General features: G+C 45.9%; 5 protein-coding genes across 5 annotated transcripts; 1 reads left to right on the top strand and 4 right to left on the bottom strand.

The window, feature by feature from the left end:
* Window positions 1–947: 947 nt before the first annotated feature.
* EDB93DRAFT_297523 (uncharacterized protein) lies at window positions 948–2,871 on the top strand. The gene is made up of 12 exons (XM_041456015.1): window positions 948–974; window positions 1,039–1,292; window positions 1,346–1,460; window positions 1,520–1,617; window positions 1,662–1,735; window positions 1,786–1,793; window positions 1,854–1,997; window positions 2,048–2,063; window positions 2,116–2,158; window positions 2,208–2,216; window positions 2,273–2,310; window positions 2,361–2,871. Exons 2-12 carry the CDS (start codon window positions 1,149–1,151, stop codon window positions 2,506–2,508), a joined length of 837 nt encoding a protein of 278 aa, XP_041308688.1. The 5' UTR covers window positions 948–974; window positions 1,039–1,148; the 3' UTR covers window positions 2,509–2,871.
* Window positions 2,872–2,885: 14 nt separating this feature from the next.
* Window positions 2,886–4,059, bottom strand: EDB93DRAFT_1139496 (uncharacterized protein). The gene is made up of 4 exons (XM_041449243.1): window positions 3,893–4,059; window positions 3,724–3,790; window positions 3,512–3,671; window positions 2,886–3,450 (listed from the first exon to the last, which is right to left on the bottom strand). The coding sequence occupies exons 1-4, from the start codon at window positions 3,984–3,986 to the stop codon at window positions 3,241–3,243; spliced, it is 531 nt and encodes a 176-aa protein (XP_041308687.1). The 5' UTR covers window positions 3,987–4,059; the 3' UTR covers window positions 2,886–3,240.
* A 284-nt stretch (window positions 4,060–4,343) lies between these two features.
* Window positions 4,344–5,470, bottom strand: EDB93DRAFT_297423 (uncharacterized protein). Its single transcript, XM_041456013.1, has 3 exons — window positions 5,418–5,470; window positions 4,741–5,358; window positions 4,344–4,685 (listed from the first exon to the last, which is right to left on the bottom strand). Exons 2-3 carry the CDS (start codon window positions 5,138–5,140, stop codon window positions 4,462–4,464), a joined length of 624 nt encoding a protein of 207 aa, XP_041308686.1. The 5' UTR covers window positions 5,141–5,358; window positions 5,418–5,470; the 3' UTR covers window positions 4,344–4,461.
* A 394-nt stretch (window positions 5,471–5,864) lies between these two features.
* EDB93DRAFT_297444 (uncharacterized protein) lies at window positions 5,865–7,640 on the bottom strand. Its single transcript, XM_041456014.1, has 11 exons — window positions 7,418–7,640; window positions 7,252–7,313; window positions 7,108–7,205; window positions 6,977–7,056; window positions 6,919–6,926; window positions 6,714–6,857; window positions 6,641–6,656; window positions 6,547–6,589; window positions 6,483–6,491; window positions 6,389–6,426; window positions 5,865–6,338 (listed from the first exon to the last, which is right to left on the bottom strand). Exons 1-11 carry the CDS (start codon window positions 7,420–7,422, stop codon window positions 6,185–6,187), a joined length of 657 nt encoding a protein of 218 aa, XP_041308685.1. The 5' UTR covers window positions 7,423–7,640; the 3' UTR covers window positions 5,865–6,184.
* A 2,532-nt stretch (window positions 7,641–10,172) lies between these two features.
* On the bottom strand, window positions 10,173–12,613 carry EDB93DRAFT_1275887 (flavin-containing amine oxidoreductase-domain containing protein). Its single transcript, XM_041454402.1, has 5 exons — window positions 12,102–12,613; window positions 11,436–12,034; window positions 10,752–11,383; window positions 10,587–10,701; window positions 10,173–10,528 (listed from the first exon to the last, which is right to left on the bottom strand). The coding sequence occupies exons 1-5, from the start codon at window positions 12,441–12,443 to the stop codon at window positions 10,291–10,293; spliced, it is 1,926 nt and encodes a 641-aa protein (XP_041308684.1). The 5' UTR covers window positions 12,444–12,613; the 3' UTR covers window positions 10,173–10,290.
* Window positions 12,614–12,642: the final 29 nt, after the last annotated feature.

Genomic DNA, 12,642 nt, shown 5'->3' with positions numbered 1-12,642 from the left:
TCAAATTCTAATCATGAAACAACGTGTCTTTAATTTTCCGATGAGGATGCCATATAAAATTATGACCACTGATGACAGGAGCATGTATGTAGACATTGATATATAGTAGATTGTAGGAGAATAAGGAAAAATACAGGATGCAGCGGAAACCACTGAAGAAAGAATGTGAAGGCGCACGCAACCGACAACTTGAGGAAAAGGCAATTGAGGGGATGTCGACCAGCCGGGAATTTGGCCCTAGATCTTGGTGCGAACGCGCCACGCGGCGCCCGGTCTTGTTCCAAAAAAAGAAATTCACCACCGACAATGATATAACTAGGGGTGTGAGATTGGTGTCAAGAGTAGTACGAGCGGGATGATGGAATTCAGGTACTAGGGTTGAGAAAAAAACAAGGTAGATGCACGAGGGGCCATCATGCTGCGGCAGCTGTGCGCAAAAACCGCGAGTTCAACGAATAGGACAACTTACGAAGATGATATATAAGTACGATAATACATTGAAAAAAGCTTCATACATCAAACATTTCTCCGACACAGTCTGCGTCAGTTGACTGCTGAATGGGAACATGGTTTCTGAAAGATAGAGAGGTCGCACATCACTAGTCACTCGCGGCCAACTTGACCTTATGGCCGTATGCAAATGACTTACATATGCGGACTAAACCTTCGAGAAAAACCTTTCCTGATTTGGCAACAACATACCGCGACTTATGTTACCTCGGGCTGCCAGGTATGAACACAAACTATTGGACCGGTAGCAGCCTGAGGAACATTTACGAGACGACGGCCGTAAGGTCAAGTCGACATTGACAACAACAACATTTATTAACCAGGCCTGAAAACCAGGCCTGAATGAACCAGGCCTTATAACACCATATGAAACCGTTCCGGTCGATCTCAAGCTTCAACACCCCCTCCTCTTATGACATCCTGTTTCTCATGTATAGTACTACTGACTCGGAAGTGCAGCATGCGTGAGTAATAAACGAATACTCTTACTATGTATGCTGATCCCGACATAACATTCCAATTTGCCAGGTTGGTGCACTTATACACCCTTTTCGTGGCAATCAGTACAGCGACCTTTATCTTGATTGTCCGGACGACTTAGATAACTGAATACTTTAGGTATCCTGATATACGACCATATGATGACTCTCCCAGAAGAAATCATGTTTATCTGGTGTCGTCCGAAAGCATTGTCTGCAGTGTTATTTCTCATCAATCGCTATGTTGCCGTGCTCGGCAATACCCTTGACCTAGCTAGCAATTTTCTGCCCGTTTCGGCCAAGGTTGTACATTCTTGTGCATATATTCGACCGACAGGCTCACTTCATCTCCACAGAGGTTTCAACCTTGCTTCTTGGATATCTACTATTTTACTCAACAAAGACTTAGCTGTTCGAAATACCTGCTGGTCATACACGGGTTACGTCTTTTCCAACAAGTCTTCATTTGCAGTGAGTTGGAAGTTTATCGCAAGGAAGACATAGACATATTGAAATCTTCAAATCTTCAGTCACATTGACTCTTCGCACTTATGCTCTCTACGGCTGCAACAGGCGCCTGCTTAAATGGATGTTAATCATCGGCGTTGTTCTCATAACAGGAGCGTCGGTACGTGTTCGCGATTTAGACTTTAGAGTCTGCTGAAGTTTTAGGTGGGAGCTTTTGGACACGATTCGGCAAAGAGTGTGGCCAACGGCGACTGCCATGAAATATACACAACAGCGACGTATGTCCTTCCCTTCATCATGCCATACACTTGCTCAAAAAATTCGGCAGATCGATCCGTCAGTGCATTCTAGGTCACAACTGGATGTAAATTAAGAGTGCTAATTATCCAATTACAGGTCATGGGACGACATGGGTAGCAATGTTTATCTACGAACTACTCATCTTTGTCCTCACAGTCTTTAGGACTTGGAAGACTAGGGGATTGCCGCGGTTCTCTTTGATATCCAGGAAAGATATTCTTGATGTCATATTTCACGATGGTATTACTTCATCGCACCGGTATTGTAAACACTGAACCAACCGAGCACAGGTGTGATATACTTTGCGTGAGTGCCAGCGAAACTATGGTTGGAGTAAATCTGAGCCGCTTTCTCTTAGAGGGATGGCATTGGTCAATTTACCTAATACTTTGACGTACTTCGTAAGTCAAGGAATGAAATATTGGTTCACACGCTCACACCATGATTTAGTCTGGTCCAGTGAGCACACACCCGCATGTCTTCACCAGGTTGACTATTTACTGACGATTTGCAAGGATATCATTATAGGCAACCTGAACGCATTTACTACTTGGTGGGTGGCTGATGCGATAGACACGGAACGATCCTAAGTATTACCCCCAGCATATCTGTCACTCTGATTTCTCGCCTGATGCTTAACCTGCACAAATGTATTGACACTGGCATTTTATCTACTTCTGCCGAGACCGGCTCCGATGTCCTCACCACCGAGGTCGACATAGAGCTCGTGGATTCCTCAAACCATCCATAGACTGGGGTTGGGTTCTGTTTATAGATGCGAAGTGGCGGAGACTGTCGTTGGAAGTTAAACGTTAAACCCTGCTCTTTTAGTTCTTTTCAAATCTTGGAGGCAGCATGGGTATGTTAGACATGAATGTAGAAACATCTCATTTATTGTTATTATTACCTTTGCCTTATGATAATAGTATATAGTTTGCACGTACGTTATGAATTGTTGGCTAATTCGACTACTTATTCATACGCGTTCTGCGACATTCATGCCGGTCGTTACACGTGAAGTTTCATGGCTTTCGGACAAACTCGTAACCATTGTGACAGGTTCAACGGAGCTTCCCTTTTTGGACGTGTAGTAACCACCGACTTCTACCTCCAGGTACCGGTGGTCTTTGTCCGCACGATTGAATGAGCGACAGTCGATAATCAAACCAGTGGCCCTAACACGGTCCTACATAAGTCTCATAACATGATCAATTTGCCACTATCTTCAAGGACCACTAGCTCAACAGCTGCACAATCAGGCCAGACGACTTGAATCAAGTTCATAACACAATCCAAGTAGTAGCAAAACAACAGTTCGTTAAACCACGACGTCCAAAACCGTCACGCCGCACATTAGGTCATAGGGCTGTAAAAACTGACATTCCCAAGGCAGTTATATGTCCACGAAGTGGAGGGTCCTGAAGAAGAAAAGATAATAAACAAAGGGATATCTGTATCGGAGTCCCAAGTCCAGAAACGAAAATTAGGCAACGACCAAGCCAAGAGCAAGAGCGGCAACCATGCTCATGCCTACAGGAACGTATTCCGCAAATGCACCACCTGTTTTGGTGGATTCTGCAGCCCCAGCACTGCCGGACGCGGTCCCGGTAGAAGTGCTACCTGCGCTGGTGGTGGTTGTGGGGTAAGACGAACCGAGAGCCTTGATCTCGAAAGGCTGGCTTTGAGCATAGACCTGTGATATAAACAGACATTGAATACAATTTTGTCAACCAGCCTGAGAAACGTTCACGCACGTCAGTGGAGTTCAGAGTGTTGGCCAACTGAACAACGTAGCCAGTGCCGGCGGGTTGCGCAGACTGCTGCTGGGTGATGGTTTTGGAACAGTCAAAGTTTTCTTGAACAGCAATGATGGCAAGGGGTGCAGGGAGAATTTGGGAGTTCGGGTTGGCGAGACTACAAAAAATGTGAGTTGGCTCTCACGCGCACCAAAGGAGACCGTGCGCACAGAATGGTGAAGTTCAAATACGGGGAAGTCGAACATGTCCACGCGAGTGTGTTCGTCGACGACGCGACTACGATAGAGAGTTACAGGATTAACCGACGGAAGCCAAGAAGGATACACATATAATTATCAGCATCGCAACGTCTAAAGGTCTGGGATTCTGAGTACTCACCCCACCAGTCATTGGTACCAGGAGACGTGACGGTCAACTGTGCAGACACAACACTGAGCAAAGCGGCGCAAGCGAAGGCAACACGACGGAACATGGTTAAATTTTGGTGTGGAACGTGTAAAGACAGAGAACACTGCAGATTTTAAACGAGCGAGTACTTCGAGGAAACGAACAAGGCTTAAAATACTTTCCAATATTCAGATTCGAATAATTTAAGATTTATTCTCCGACAATTTCTAGCACTTGCCGCATCGATGCCGAATTCGAAATAACATACACGAAGTTACAACGATGTTTTTTATTCGCGGTATTTATCATAATATAAGTAGTCATAAATACCGACACCTTGTTATACAGTCCGTTCCATTCGTGAGTGCGAATATCGTGATGAAGTTGTTCTGATACAAAGAACTTTAGTTCGAAGAGAATACCAGGAAAGACCGGATGATTATGACCTGAGGCCAGCCTCAGGACGTTGAAATGACGTATGAAGACGGAAATGAAATCATGCAGTGGTCTTTGAGGGAATAAAATAGTCGTGTGGGGAAAGGTGGGCGTGTGTCGAATGCTTATGATCTCAAGACACCAACAATAGCCCCAACGATAATGCCAATCATGACGAGGAAGATAAGGAGTGCCCAAGCAGATTTTTTAGCCCACTTGATCTCAACATCTCTCATGATGCGGATCAACTCCTGGCGCTCATCCTCGGGTTTCGTTGGTTCAAAATCGGGAGGGGCCTCGAGTGGCAAGAGCAGAATGATTGCTCCAAGTGCCCAGAAGAGTGGGAAACCTGAGAGATTCGATCAGAAAAAATAGGATAGGCACAGAGCGAATGAAGTACTCACAGAATCCACATTTGAACAGATACATAGCAAGCGTCACAGGCTCTGCAGGAGTGTAGCCGTACGCTGGAGGCTCAGTGGCATCTGCATATGGAGGAGGCGCTTCTTCATCTAAAGCCACGGAAATGCGACTAGGAGCGACGTATAAGTCATGACGACTCTCGCGAGTCGCACGGGTGCGAGTCACCCCGAAAAAGACATCCACCAGGTCTGTAATATTGTCATTCTGCTGAGGTGTGTGCGTAGGGGTAGCAGCAGAATAAGCTGCCTGGATGGCAGTGGGAAGGGTGAAGGAGGCGCGTGCCCCAGTAACGGTTTGTGCCTCAAGATCAATGTCAACTGAGGATATGGAAGTCTTGCGCCAGTTGCCAGAGACGCTGGAGATTATGGGAGAGGTAGACATTTTAGATCGTGGTTGAGAGAGATTCTTCAAGTGATAGAGGTAGGTTTCGTCAATCTATCAGAAGACGCGGCGGGGCTGGTTTGTTGGGATGATGGGACGAACATAGCCCTAGATATATACCCGAGAGTTCAAAATGATGCAGGAAGGCAATCGAGAGAGCAATTGCCTGTGGACCAACAAAAGAACTTTAAAAGAAGCCAGCGCCAAGGCAATTCGTACTGCAAAATTTACTTTTTCAGTAATTGTCAAACACGTTTCAAAGCACGTTTGGACCCACGAGGATATATAGCTAGCGGTGCGGCGCAAACGCAGCAAGCGACGTTTTCAACATCGACATCGGATATTTTAATGCTGCTCTCATAAATTTTCTTCAACGCGCTTGAAGTTATGATCAGAGGAATGGAAGTCCTTTGTAACGTGAATCTCTTGCCTCTTGAAGCTTGATTGATTGTCGATTTCGCTTACAGGACAGCATCTTCGCCCATTGCCCACCTGAGAGGATCCATCTATGCTGCAACAGTATTAAATGACCATGCACAAGCCAGAGATGCTTGCGGCTTCACTTTTGCTTTGGTAGCTTACAAGATTTGCCGCCAGAGCACTAACACCGAGTATCATGAACATGAGTCGGACTCTGAATCTGTATGGAGCATGATGGGATCGCGCAAAACTGCGAAACTATATCCGAGATGGTATCAGAAGATCTATAGGGGAGCGTCGGTTTTGTGATGTAGATTAGGGTGGGAGTGAAAAGCTCAATAATAATCTCAACCAGGGATCTTAGGAGCCGAGTGGCCAAGCCTCGAGGGACTACTAGCCTGATTAAGCATACATCGATCCTACAGCATATTACGGACGAGCATATACAGGATAAATATTTAGCATATAAACATAGGGCGCACCCAAATATGATAATAATAAGATTTCTACATACGTTAAGCATCGCCCGCGCAGTGCAGTGCTGTGTTTGAGAAAAAAACCAAAAGAACAGCTTTCCGCTTCGAGCAAGAATCCCTGCAAATTTGGATCCACAAATATAATCTATCAATGGTGGGAGGAAAACGCGGACTGTACGTCAATCCTGGTGGTGAGGACAGGGAGGCTTGGGCCATCGTCCTGGATAAGGGTGGAGAAAATGCCAGTATCGAAAGTTTGGTGTAGATTAAGCATCAACCGACAAATGAGAGTGACGGAAATGCTAGGCGTCATATTTAATATTAATTTGTGCGTATCGCATCTGCCACTTACCAGCTAGTAAATGTGCAAAAACTCCCTCTGAGGACAACCTTGCTAATCGTCAGGAAAAACAATCAGATACAAGGCGAGGGATAGTTATGCTCACTGAACCGGACTGATGCAAGTTGTGAGTGTTCTGTGATATCATCAATATTCACTCAGTGACTCACGTAATACGACAGGATGTTCGGTATATTGGACAGTGTCATCGCTCTGGAATGAGGATCAGAACTACTCGATCCACTATTTCGTCAGTAACCTCACCCAAAGAACATCGTACCTGCGTTTGATCGATTCAGTTAGCACAATGTCAATACAGATACGATGAAGAATTCACCATCGTGAAATATGACATCAACGATATTTTCCCTGCCGAATGGAGATAATCGCAGTAAGCCTCTGGTTTTGTAAATCCTGTACACGGTGAGTATGAAGATGAATAGATCGAAGATGAATTCGGCCACATATGCCACCCCAATTCCTGCAATCAGACAAGGTTATGACATCATATCGCACGCAAATGTGACTTAGAAATCACTGACGGGCGGATCTGTAAGGACTTTTGAGCAAGCACACAGAATGGGGATGAGGATGACATACACCGCTTTTGAAAATGTTTCATCGCAGCCAAATCCTGGAACGATGATCAAATCGCTCGAATATTGTCCAAAAGTATCTGCCTAGAAACGATCAGTAGACTCCAGAGTCCAAAATTTTACGCAAAAACGTACACAGCACACTCCCACAAGAGCAACCATGACGATTACTATCCAAGTAAGGAGGCGCTTGTTACATCCATAGAGAGCATAAGTGCGCATAGCCATTGTGACTGAAATATTCTGTATGTGGATTTCGCGCAACAAACTCCTACTCACTGGAGACGAGTATTCCCTGGAGGAAAAGAACGAGTTCTCTGTATAGCGAAAATTTCCAACAGCTAAGCTTTTATTGAGCAAAACAGTATGCTCAAAAAAGCGAACCAAACCTCTATATAAGTCATGAACATGCCAGTTCAGTACACGCATAACAAAATGACAGAACCTCATCTGAAATTATAGATTGGAATTCCACAACCAAGCTGGAGATATTGGCGAACAATGCGACATAGCGATTGAGCAGAAATAACATTGCAGATAGGGATTTCGGACGACGCCAAATAAAAGCGATTTCTTCCGGTAGGGTCACCATGTGGTCGTATATCAGGATACCTAAGATATCGTGTTATCGTCTTGATGCAGAAGGAAACAAACTCTAGTACTGTTGCCCGCCAGAATGGCGTACATGGTGAACAACCTGTAAATATCCAATCGCCGTCAGGATACATGATGAATCTACGTGTGTATCACTCACACTTGCTGCACTTCTGAGTCAGTAATATGCATCGTGATAAGGCGAAATTCAACAGAATAAGGATGCTGAGAATGTGCGGTGATCCATTATATACTAGCCGTGTTCGACCCTAACGTTCATTCACGCGATCACCGAGCAGGTGCTATGTATGCAAGTCAAACACTGCCTGTAACGAGTTGAGCCGTCGACTCAAAAATCAAGTTCTATAGTTGATACTGTAAAGCTGTGTATGAGTTCGTCAGGGAATTGCGAACATGAGGACGAAGGTGTGAGACGTGTATATAGGTAACACGAAGACGAGCATAGCAAGATGTTAGAGATTAAGACTTTCTTTGAGGCGTTCTGTTGTGCTTGAAGCGGGGAAATCAGAGTATACGAATACGATTCTGCTATCGAAAATGAGTGTGCATGAGGTATACGTATACGTTTTCGGGCGGCTTACTAGTCCTGAAGAGGTAACGGAGCATACCGTGAGTGTGAGAATAAACGGTGAAGGCACGGAGATCATGATGTTCGAGCACAAGGTAAGGTGATGAAGGAGAATAAGCGTCCGCTTAACTCGGATGCGATGCGTGAACTCCGGGTGAAGCGTCTTTGCATCCGTGAGTCACGTGGATGGCTGAACCTTCCTAAAGAAACCGTTGGTGTGCACTGTGTAGTGAGCCTGAATCCTACGAACCAAACACGACTACCACTCTTCACTGAGTTACTAATGGCCCTCAATGCCACACCTGCTTCCGAAGCTTTGAAACTACTAGATAATGTACTGGTATGTTTTTTTACAAATATTAGCCTGCTTCAGAACTCAAAAGTCTGGTCCTCACCCTGCCAAATTTGATCCGCTCTCTCTGCACCACCGCATCAAGCCTCACTATGGCGTGTCAAAAGCCTTGTTTAGGCTGGGTCAAGTATGTACTAACATCAACATCCAACATCCACACTCTGCCGCGTCACATGTGCGTCAGTGCCGCATCAAACAAATTGTGCCATGTCGATGCTGCATCAAACCTCGTCCATGCAGCGTCAAACTTCATTCATGCCACATCAAAACTCACCACTTTAATAGCAATTGTCACACTGTCCGTATAACTTGGGTATATTTTATTTTATATCTGTCATAATAATTGATATTCTAACAGTTTTCCTTTTCATCCTGACAGAATCAGACGACGTACACTGTAATTGTCCATAGGCAGGGCTGCGTCAAATAGCTTTGATCAAACTGGAGGCCCTCATTCTCTTGGGTGTGAAAGTAGGGACGGAGGATAGAACAGAGTTGCAGTCCCGCTCTCAGGACGTGCGTGTTCTCGTCTCTTGGCTCGCTTACCCGACGCTGATGGTTCTCTGGCCGCGCCCCGCTCTCAGTCCGTGTGTTCTTGTCTTTTGGTCCGCTTAGCCGACGCTGATGGTCCCCTGGCCGCGTCCCGCTCCGCTCCCAGTTCGTACGTGTTCTCGTCTTTGGGCTCGCTTACCCGACGCTGATGGTCCTCTGGCTGCGTCCCGCTCTCAGGAAGTGCGTGTTCGTCTTTTGGCTCGCTCACCCGACGCTGATGGTCCTCTGACCGCGTCCCGCTCTCAGCCAGTGCGTGCTCTGGTCTCTTTCTCACTTACCCGATGTTGATGCCCCACAAAGTCAAAGTCCCGACTTGTCATTGACACAGTGCCTGATTTCAATGCTGGCAGTGCTTCGGCGACGGTTTATTCTCATTTGGTGTGTAATGTCGTCTGTTGACACGTTTACTGTTTTTTTGACCTTGACGCCTCCAGAATGAATCTCTCGGCCTTGGCCCAACGATATCTCCTCAACAAAATCACATTTCACCCTCACACGGTATGTAATGTTTATCTTTTCAGTTAAACAGCTGAATCTAACTTCTGTCGTGCCGTCAGACAGTGCGTAAGGGTCGAGCGGAAGGTTCAGATGATGACCTTCCAGCCGACAGCGTGGAGGATTGTGAACAATGGGAAGATTTCGATGACGGGGAAGATCCTGAGAAGACAACTTTTTACGTCGAGCTTTGAATATAGCATGAAATTACCGGCCCCTGTAGAACTGCAGACTCAGCTTCATAATCTTTGACGTTTGTTTCCCTATGTACTACAACATGTCCTTCAGGAGCTGGTATGTAGAGGGCCCGTGTCTTGATGTTCTTAAAATAAATAAAAAATGGATTCGCATCATCCCCGTAGATTTAGTAGTTAGACGAGTCAGAAGGAAGACTATTAATATTCAAAGAATAAGACTGTAGTGGAACGTTGATACTTCTGGTCTTCGTCCAGTTGTGTAGAGTGATGCCTGTCTACATGATCGAGCACCGTGGAATAGCACCAGCTACTTCAAGAATTTTTATCGAATTCCCTTCCTATTAGATGAATTCGTGCTCACCGAACACGATGTGATACAAAGATTCAGTGCTTCAGGAATCACACGAGTGGTCCTCAAAAGTTAACGGAAACATACAACGTATTTCAGTTCCTCGGAACAAACAAATCATACATGATAGTACAAAGCGAGTGATGTTACATATTCAGTCGATGATACCAAGCTAACTACTACATCTTGTTCAAAACTTCACCTCCCCAGACAATTCACCAGCATAGGCTAATCCCATGTGAACTCGCAGCATAGTGTTCGCCTCTGCACTGTCTTTATCTTTACCACACAAGGGTGATGGGTGTACCCACTCGACGTTTGTGCCCCACAGTTTGAAGAATTTGTCAATGGTGTCTTGAGGCGTTCTAGAAGTAAGCAGGTATTCGTACACTGCGCGCCATGCACTGTCCAACGCACCAACAACCCATCTGCAAGTGTCATTGCCTTTGAATTTTAATCATCCCAAAGACGACTGCTTTCACTCACCCATGACGGGTGCTAATAGCTTCTCCAGCGAAGTGGAACTTCTTGTTCTGATTTGGAACAGTGAGAGAGGTGTATAAATCTTGGAAATCTCCAGGCCCAAACTGCGCAAAGGCACCTGTAGTGGAGTGAGCATCGATTGAATCACATCAGTATTTACAGACTCACCCATGGTGAGCGGGTCGCAGGTCCAGTCCCATGCATGCATGTCCTTGAATTGGTCCAATAAGAACTGATAATTAGCTTTGTCTCCGTGTACTGCCGCGAGATCGCGCAGCACGAGTTCCTTTAGTTGCTCGTTGTAACTGTCTTTACCACTGTTGATGAGCGCTCCCAAGCGTTCTGCGTCATTTGTCCAACAGTAACTCGCGATCAGTACTGTGGATGGTGAGCTACTGTAGATCCCGTAAGAAGGGTAGACGATAGTTCGAATGGGAAGGTCGGTGAATGATTGGCCTCCTTCGATACCGAACAGGTCCGTCCACCATGCTGATTTGAAATAGATCCCAACTTTGATTGAAGGACCGTACTGTAGCTTGCGCAATGCGTTTTTCTGCATCACGTTTAAACCAGCACCAGAGAGATCCATTGCCCGCAGGCATGGCAGAGGGGTGGTCGATATAACATGTGAATATGTGTATGCGGTGGTCACCTTGCCATTTACTGTGTTCCTTGCAGAAACCTTCATGGTGTCAGTATCCTGAGAGATGCAAGTGACTCTGTTGTTGAGCTTGATAGCACCGGGTTTCTTCTTTGTGATGTAATCCGTCATGTACTCGGTGAGCACCTGAGAACCGCCGCTGGGTACGGGAAGTATGAGAGCACGAATTTGGAGACAACGGGCATGCTTACTTGAAACACTTCCATTCCACGATGCCCGAATCGGCCTTGGCAAACGCCAGCGACTCGAGAACCGCTTCAGTTAGAGCGCGGTCATATGAGCCGGTGCTGTCTTCGAATGTCTCGCACCAATTGATAACGTTGGTGGAAAGATGCATAGGCGGGAGCTTGAGGTTGACGCTGGGAATGTACTTGAACAACATGTATGCGCGAAGCGAGTATGCGTCGTTCTTCTTCATGACCTCCCATCCCTTAGTGACCTGCTTCTCCAAATCGTCTATGAGCATGCGGGCGAATGGCTCAATGACATCGTCGACAATCTTCTTTACTCCTACAGTGACATACTCGGACTCAACACCCATTTTCCCTGCATGGAAGTCAGGAGGGTGCGATTTATCGGAGACTTGGTACTGTTCATTGTTGAAGTAGAGGAAAGATCCTCCTCGCCTCGCCTCGTAATAGTAATCGATAAGTTTGGACTTCAAAGGTATGATTTCACCGTCGTTGAGCTTTGAATAGTTGATTAAATCGCCTAAGCGCTTCATGATACCGGTCTTGTAATTGCCTTCACTGTCTTTCTGCGGCAGGGGGAACCTCATGGCACCAACATCCTACGAGAGAGAAAGGAGGTTAGATAGTGAGCATTATTGATACAGCAGCATAAAGCGAGTAACATACATAGTAGTCATATTCGTTGCTATCCGGGAACTTGTAGGTGAAGAGGCGGCCACCGGTGTGGTCTGATGCCTCCAAGATCTCGTACTTGATGTCCAGCGAATCTAGCATGAGAGCGGTGTATAGACCACCAACCCCTGCCCCTAAAATTCCAACCGGGTGGCTGTCCTTATTACTAGCGCCATCCGGAGAGAGCGGAAGCTTCGATAGTGTTGGTAGCTGCGGGATATGTCTACGACCAGCATGGTGTTCGGAATGTCCAGGAAGCTTTTTGAGAAGAACACTATTATGATCATGGATGATGTTTCGACCCAAGTAGCCGAATACGTCTCCTCCAAAATCCATGGTAAGCGTAAGTGATATTGAAGATGGAATGTGTTGAATAAGACTGCTCTGGTATGAACAAAACCGAAACTCACATTATATATTGTGCTTGATTCGGAGAATAAGAAACGTTGACCAATTCCGTGACTGCATAGCGCAGTAAAAAATTGGACAGGAACACCCGTACGTCGTTTCTTCAATGAATTCTCTGGAGTGGCCG

This window comes from Suillus bovinus, assembly GCF_016758785.1.
Source record: "Suillus bovinus strain UH-Sbo-P2 chromosome Unknown EDB93scaffold_20, whole genome shotgun sequence".
In the NCBI taxonomy this organism is placed as follows: domain Eukaryota; kingdom Fungi; phylum Basidiomycota; class Agaricomycetes; order Boletales; family Suillaceae; genus Suillus; species Suillus bovinus.
This window is presented reverse-complemented; position numbering and strand designations above follow the sequence as displayed.

What these genes read in the sequence shown, in the direction of transcription:
- EDB93DRAFT_1139496 (XM_041449243.1), bottom strand. Translation starts at nt 3,986, where the DNA reads ATGTTCCGTCGTGTTGCCTTCGCTTGCGCCGCTTTGCTCAGTGTTGTG. An exon ending in TATTTGAACTTCACCATTCT is followed by an intron (nt 3,672 to 3,723) that starts GTGCGCACGGTC and finishes CATTTTTTGTAG; the next exon opens with TCTCGCCAACCCGAACTCCC. An exon ending in ACACTCTGAACTCCACTGAC is followed by an intron (nt 3,451 to 3,511) that starts GTGCGTGAACGT and finishes TTTATATCACAG; the next exon opens with GTCTATGCTCAAAGCCAGCC.
- EDB93DRAFT_297523 (XM_041456015.1), top strand. Translation starts at nt 1,149, where the DNA reads ATGATGACTCTCCCAGAAGAAATCATGTTTATCTGGTGTCGTCCGAAA. An exon ending in TTCTCATAACAGGAGCGTCG is followed by an intron (nt 1,618 to 1,661) that starts GTACGTGTTCGC and finishes CTGAAGTTTTAG; the next exon opens with GTGGGAGCTTTTGGACACGA. An exon ending in CTGAACGCATTTACTACTTG is followed by an intron (nt 2,311 to 2,360) that starts GTGGGTGGCTGA and finishes TATTACCCCCAG; the next exon opens with CATATCTGTCACTCTGATTT.
- EDB93DRAFT_1275887 (XM_041454402.1), bottom strand. Translation starts at nt 12,443, where the DNA reads ATGGATTTTGGAGGAGACGTATTCGGCTACTTGGGTCGAAACATCATC. An exon ending in GTGGAATGGAAGTGTTTCAA is followed by an intron (nt 11,384 to 11,435) that starts GTAAGCATGCCC and finishes TCCCGTACCCAG; the next exon opens with CGGCGGTTCTCAGGTGCTCA. An exon ending in CTGCGACCCGCTCACCATGG is followed by an intron (nt 10,702 to 10,751) that starts GTGAGTCTGTAA and finishes ACTCCACTACAG; the next exon opens with GTGCCTTTGCGCAGTTTGGG.
- EDB93DRAFT_297444 (XM_041456014.1), bottom strand. An exon ending in CCAGGGAATACTCGTCTCCA is followed by an intron (nt 7,206 to 7,251) that starts GTGAGTAGGAGT and finishes AGAATATTTCAG; the next exon opens with TCACAATGGCTATGCGCACT. An exon ending in TTTTGCACATTTACTAGCTG is followed by an intron (nt 6,339 to 6,388) that starts GTAAGTGGCAGA and finishes TATGACGCCTAG; the next exon opens with CATTTCCGTCACTCTCATTT.
- EDB93DRAFT_297423 (XM_041456013.1), bottom strand. Translation starts at nt 5,140, where the DNA reads ATGTCTACCTCTCCCATAATCTCCAGCGTCTCTGGCAACTGGCGCAAG. An exon ending in TCTGTTCAAATGTGGATTCT is followed by an intron (nt 4,686 to 4,740) that starts GTGAGTACTTCA and finishes CGAATCTCTCAG; the next exon opens with GTTTCCCACTCTTCTGGGCA.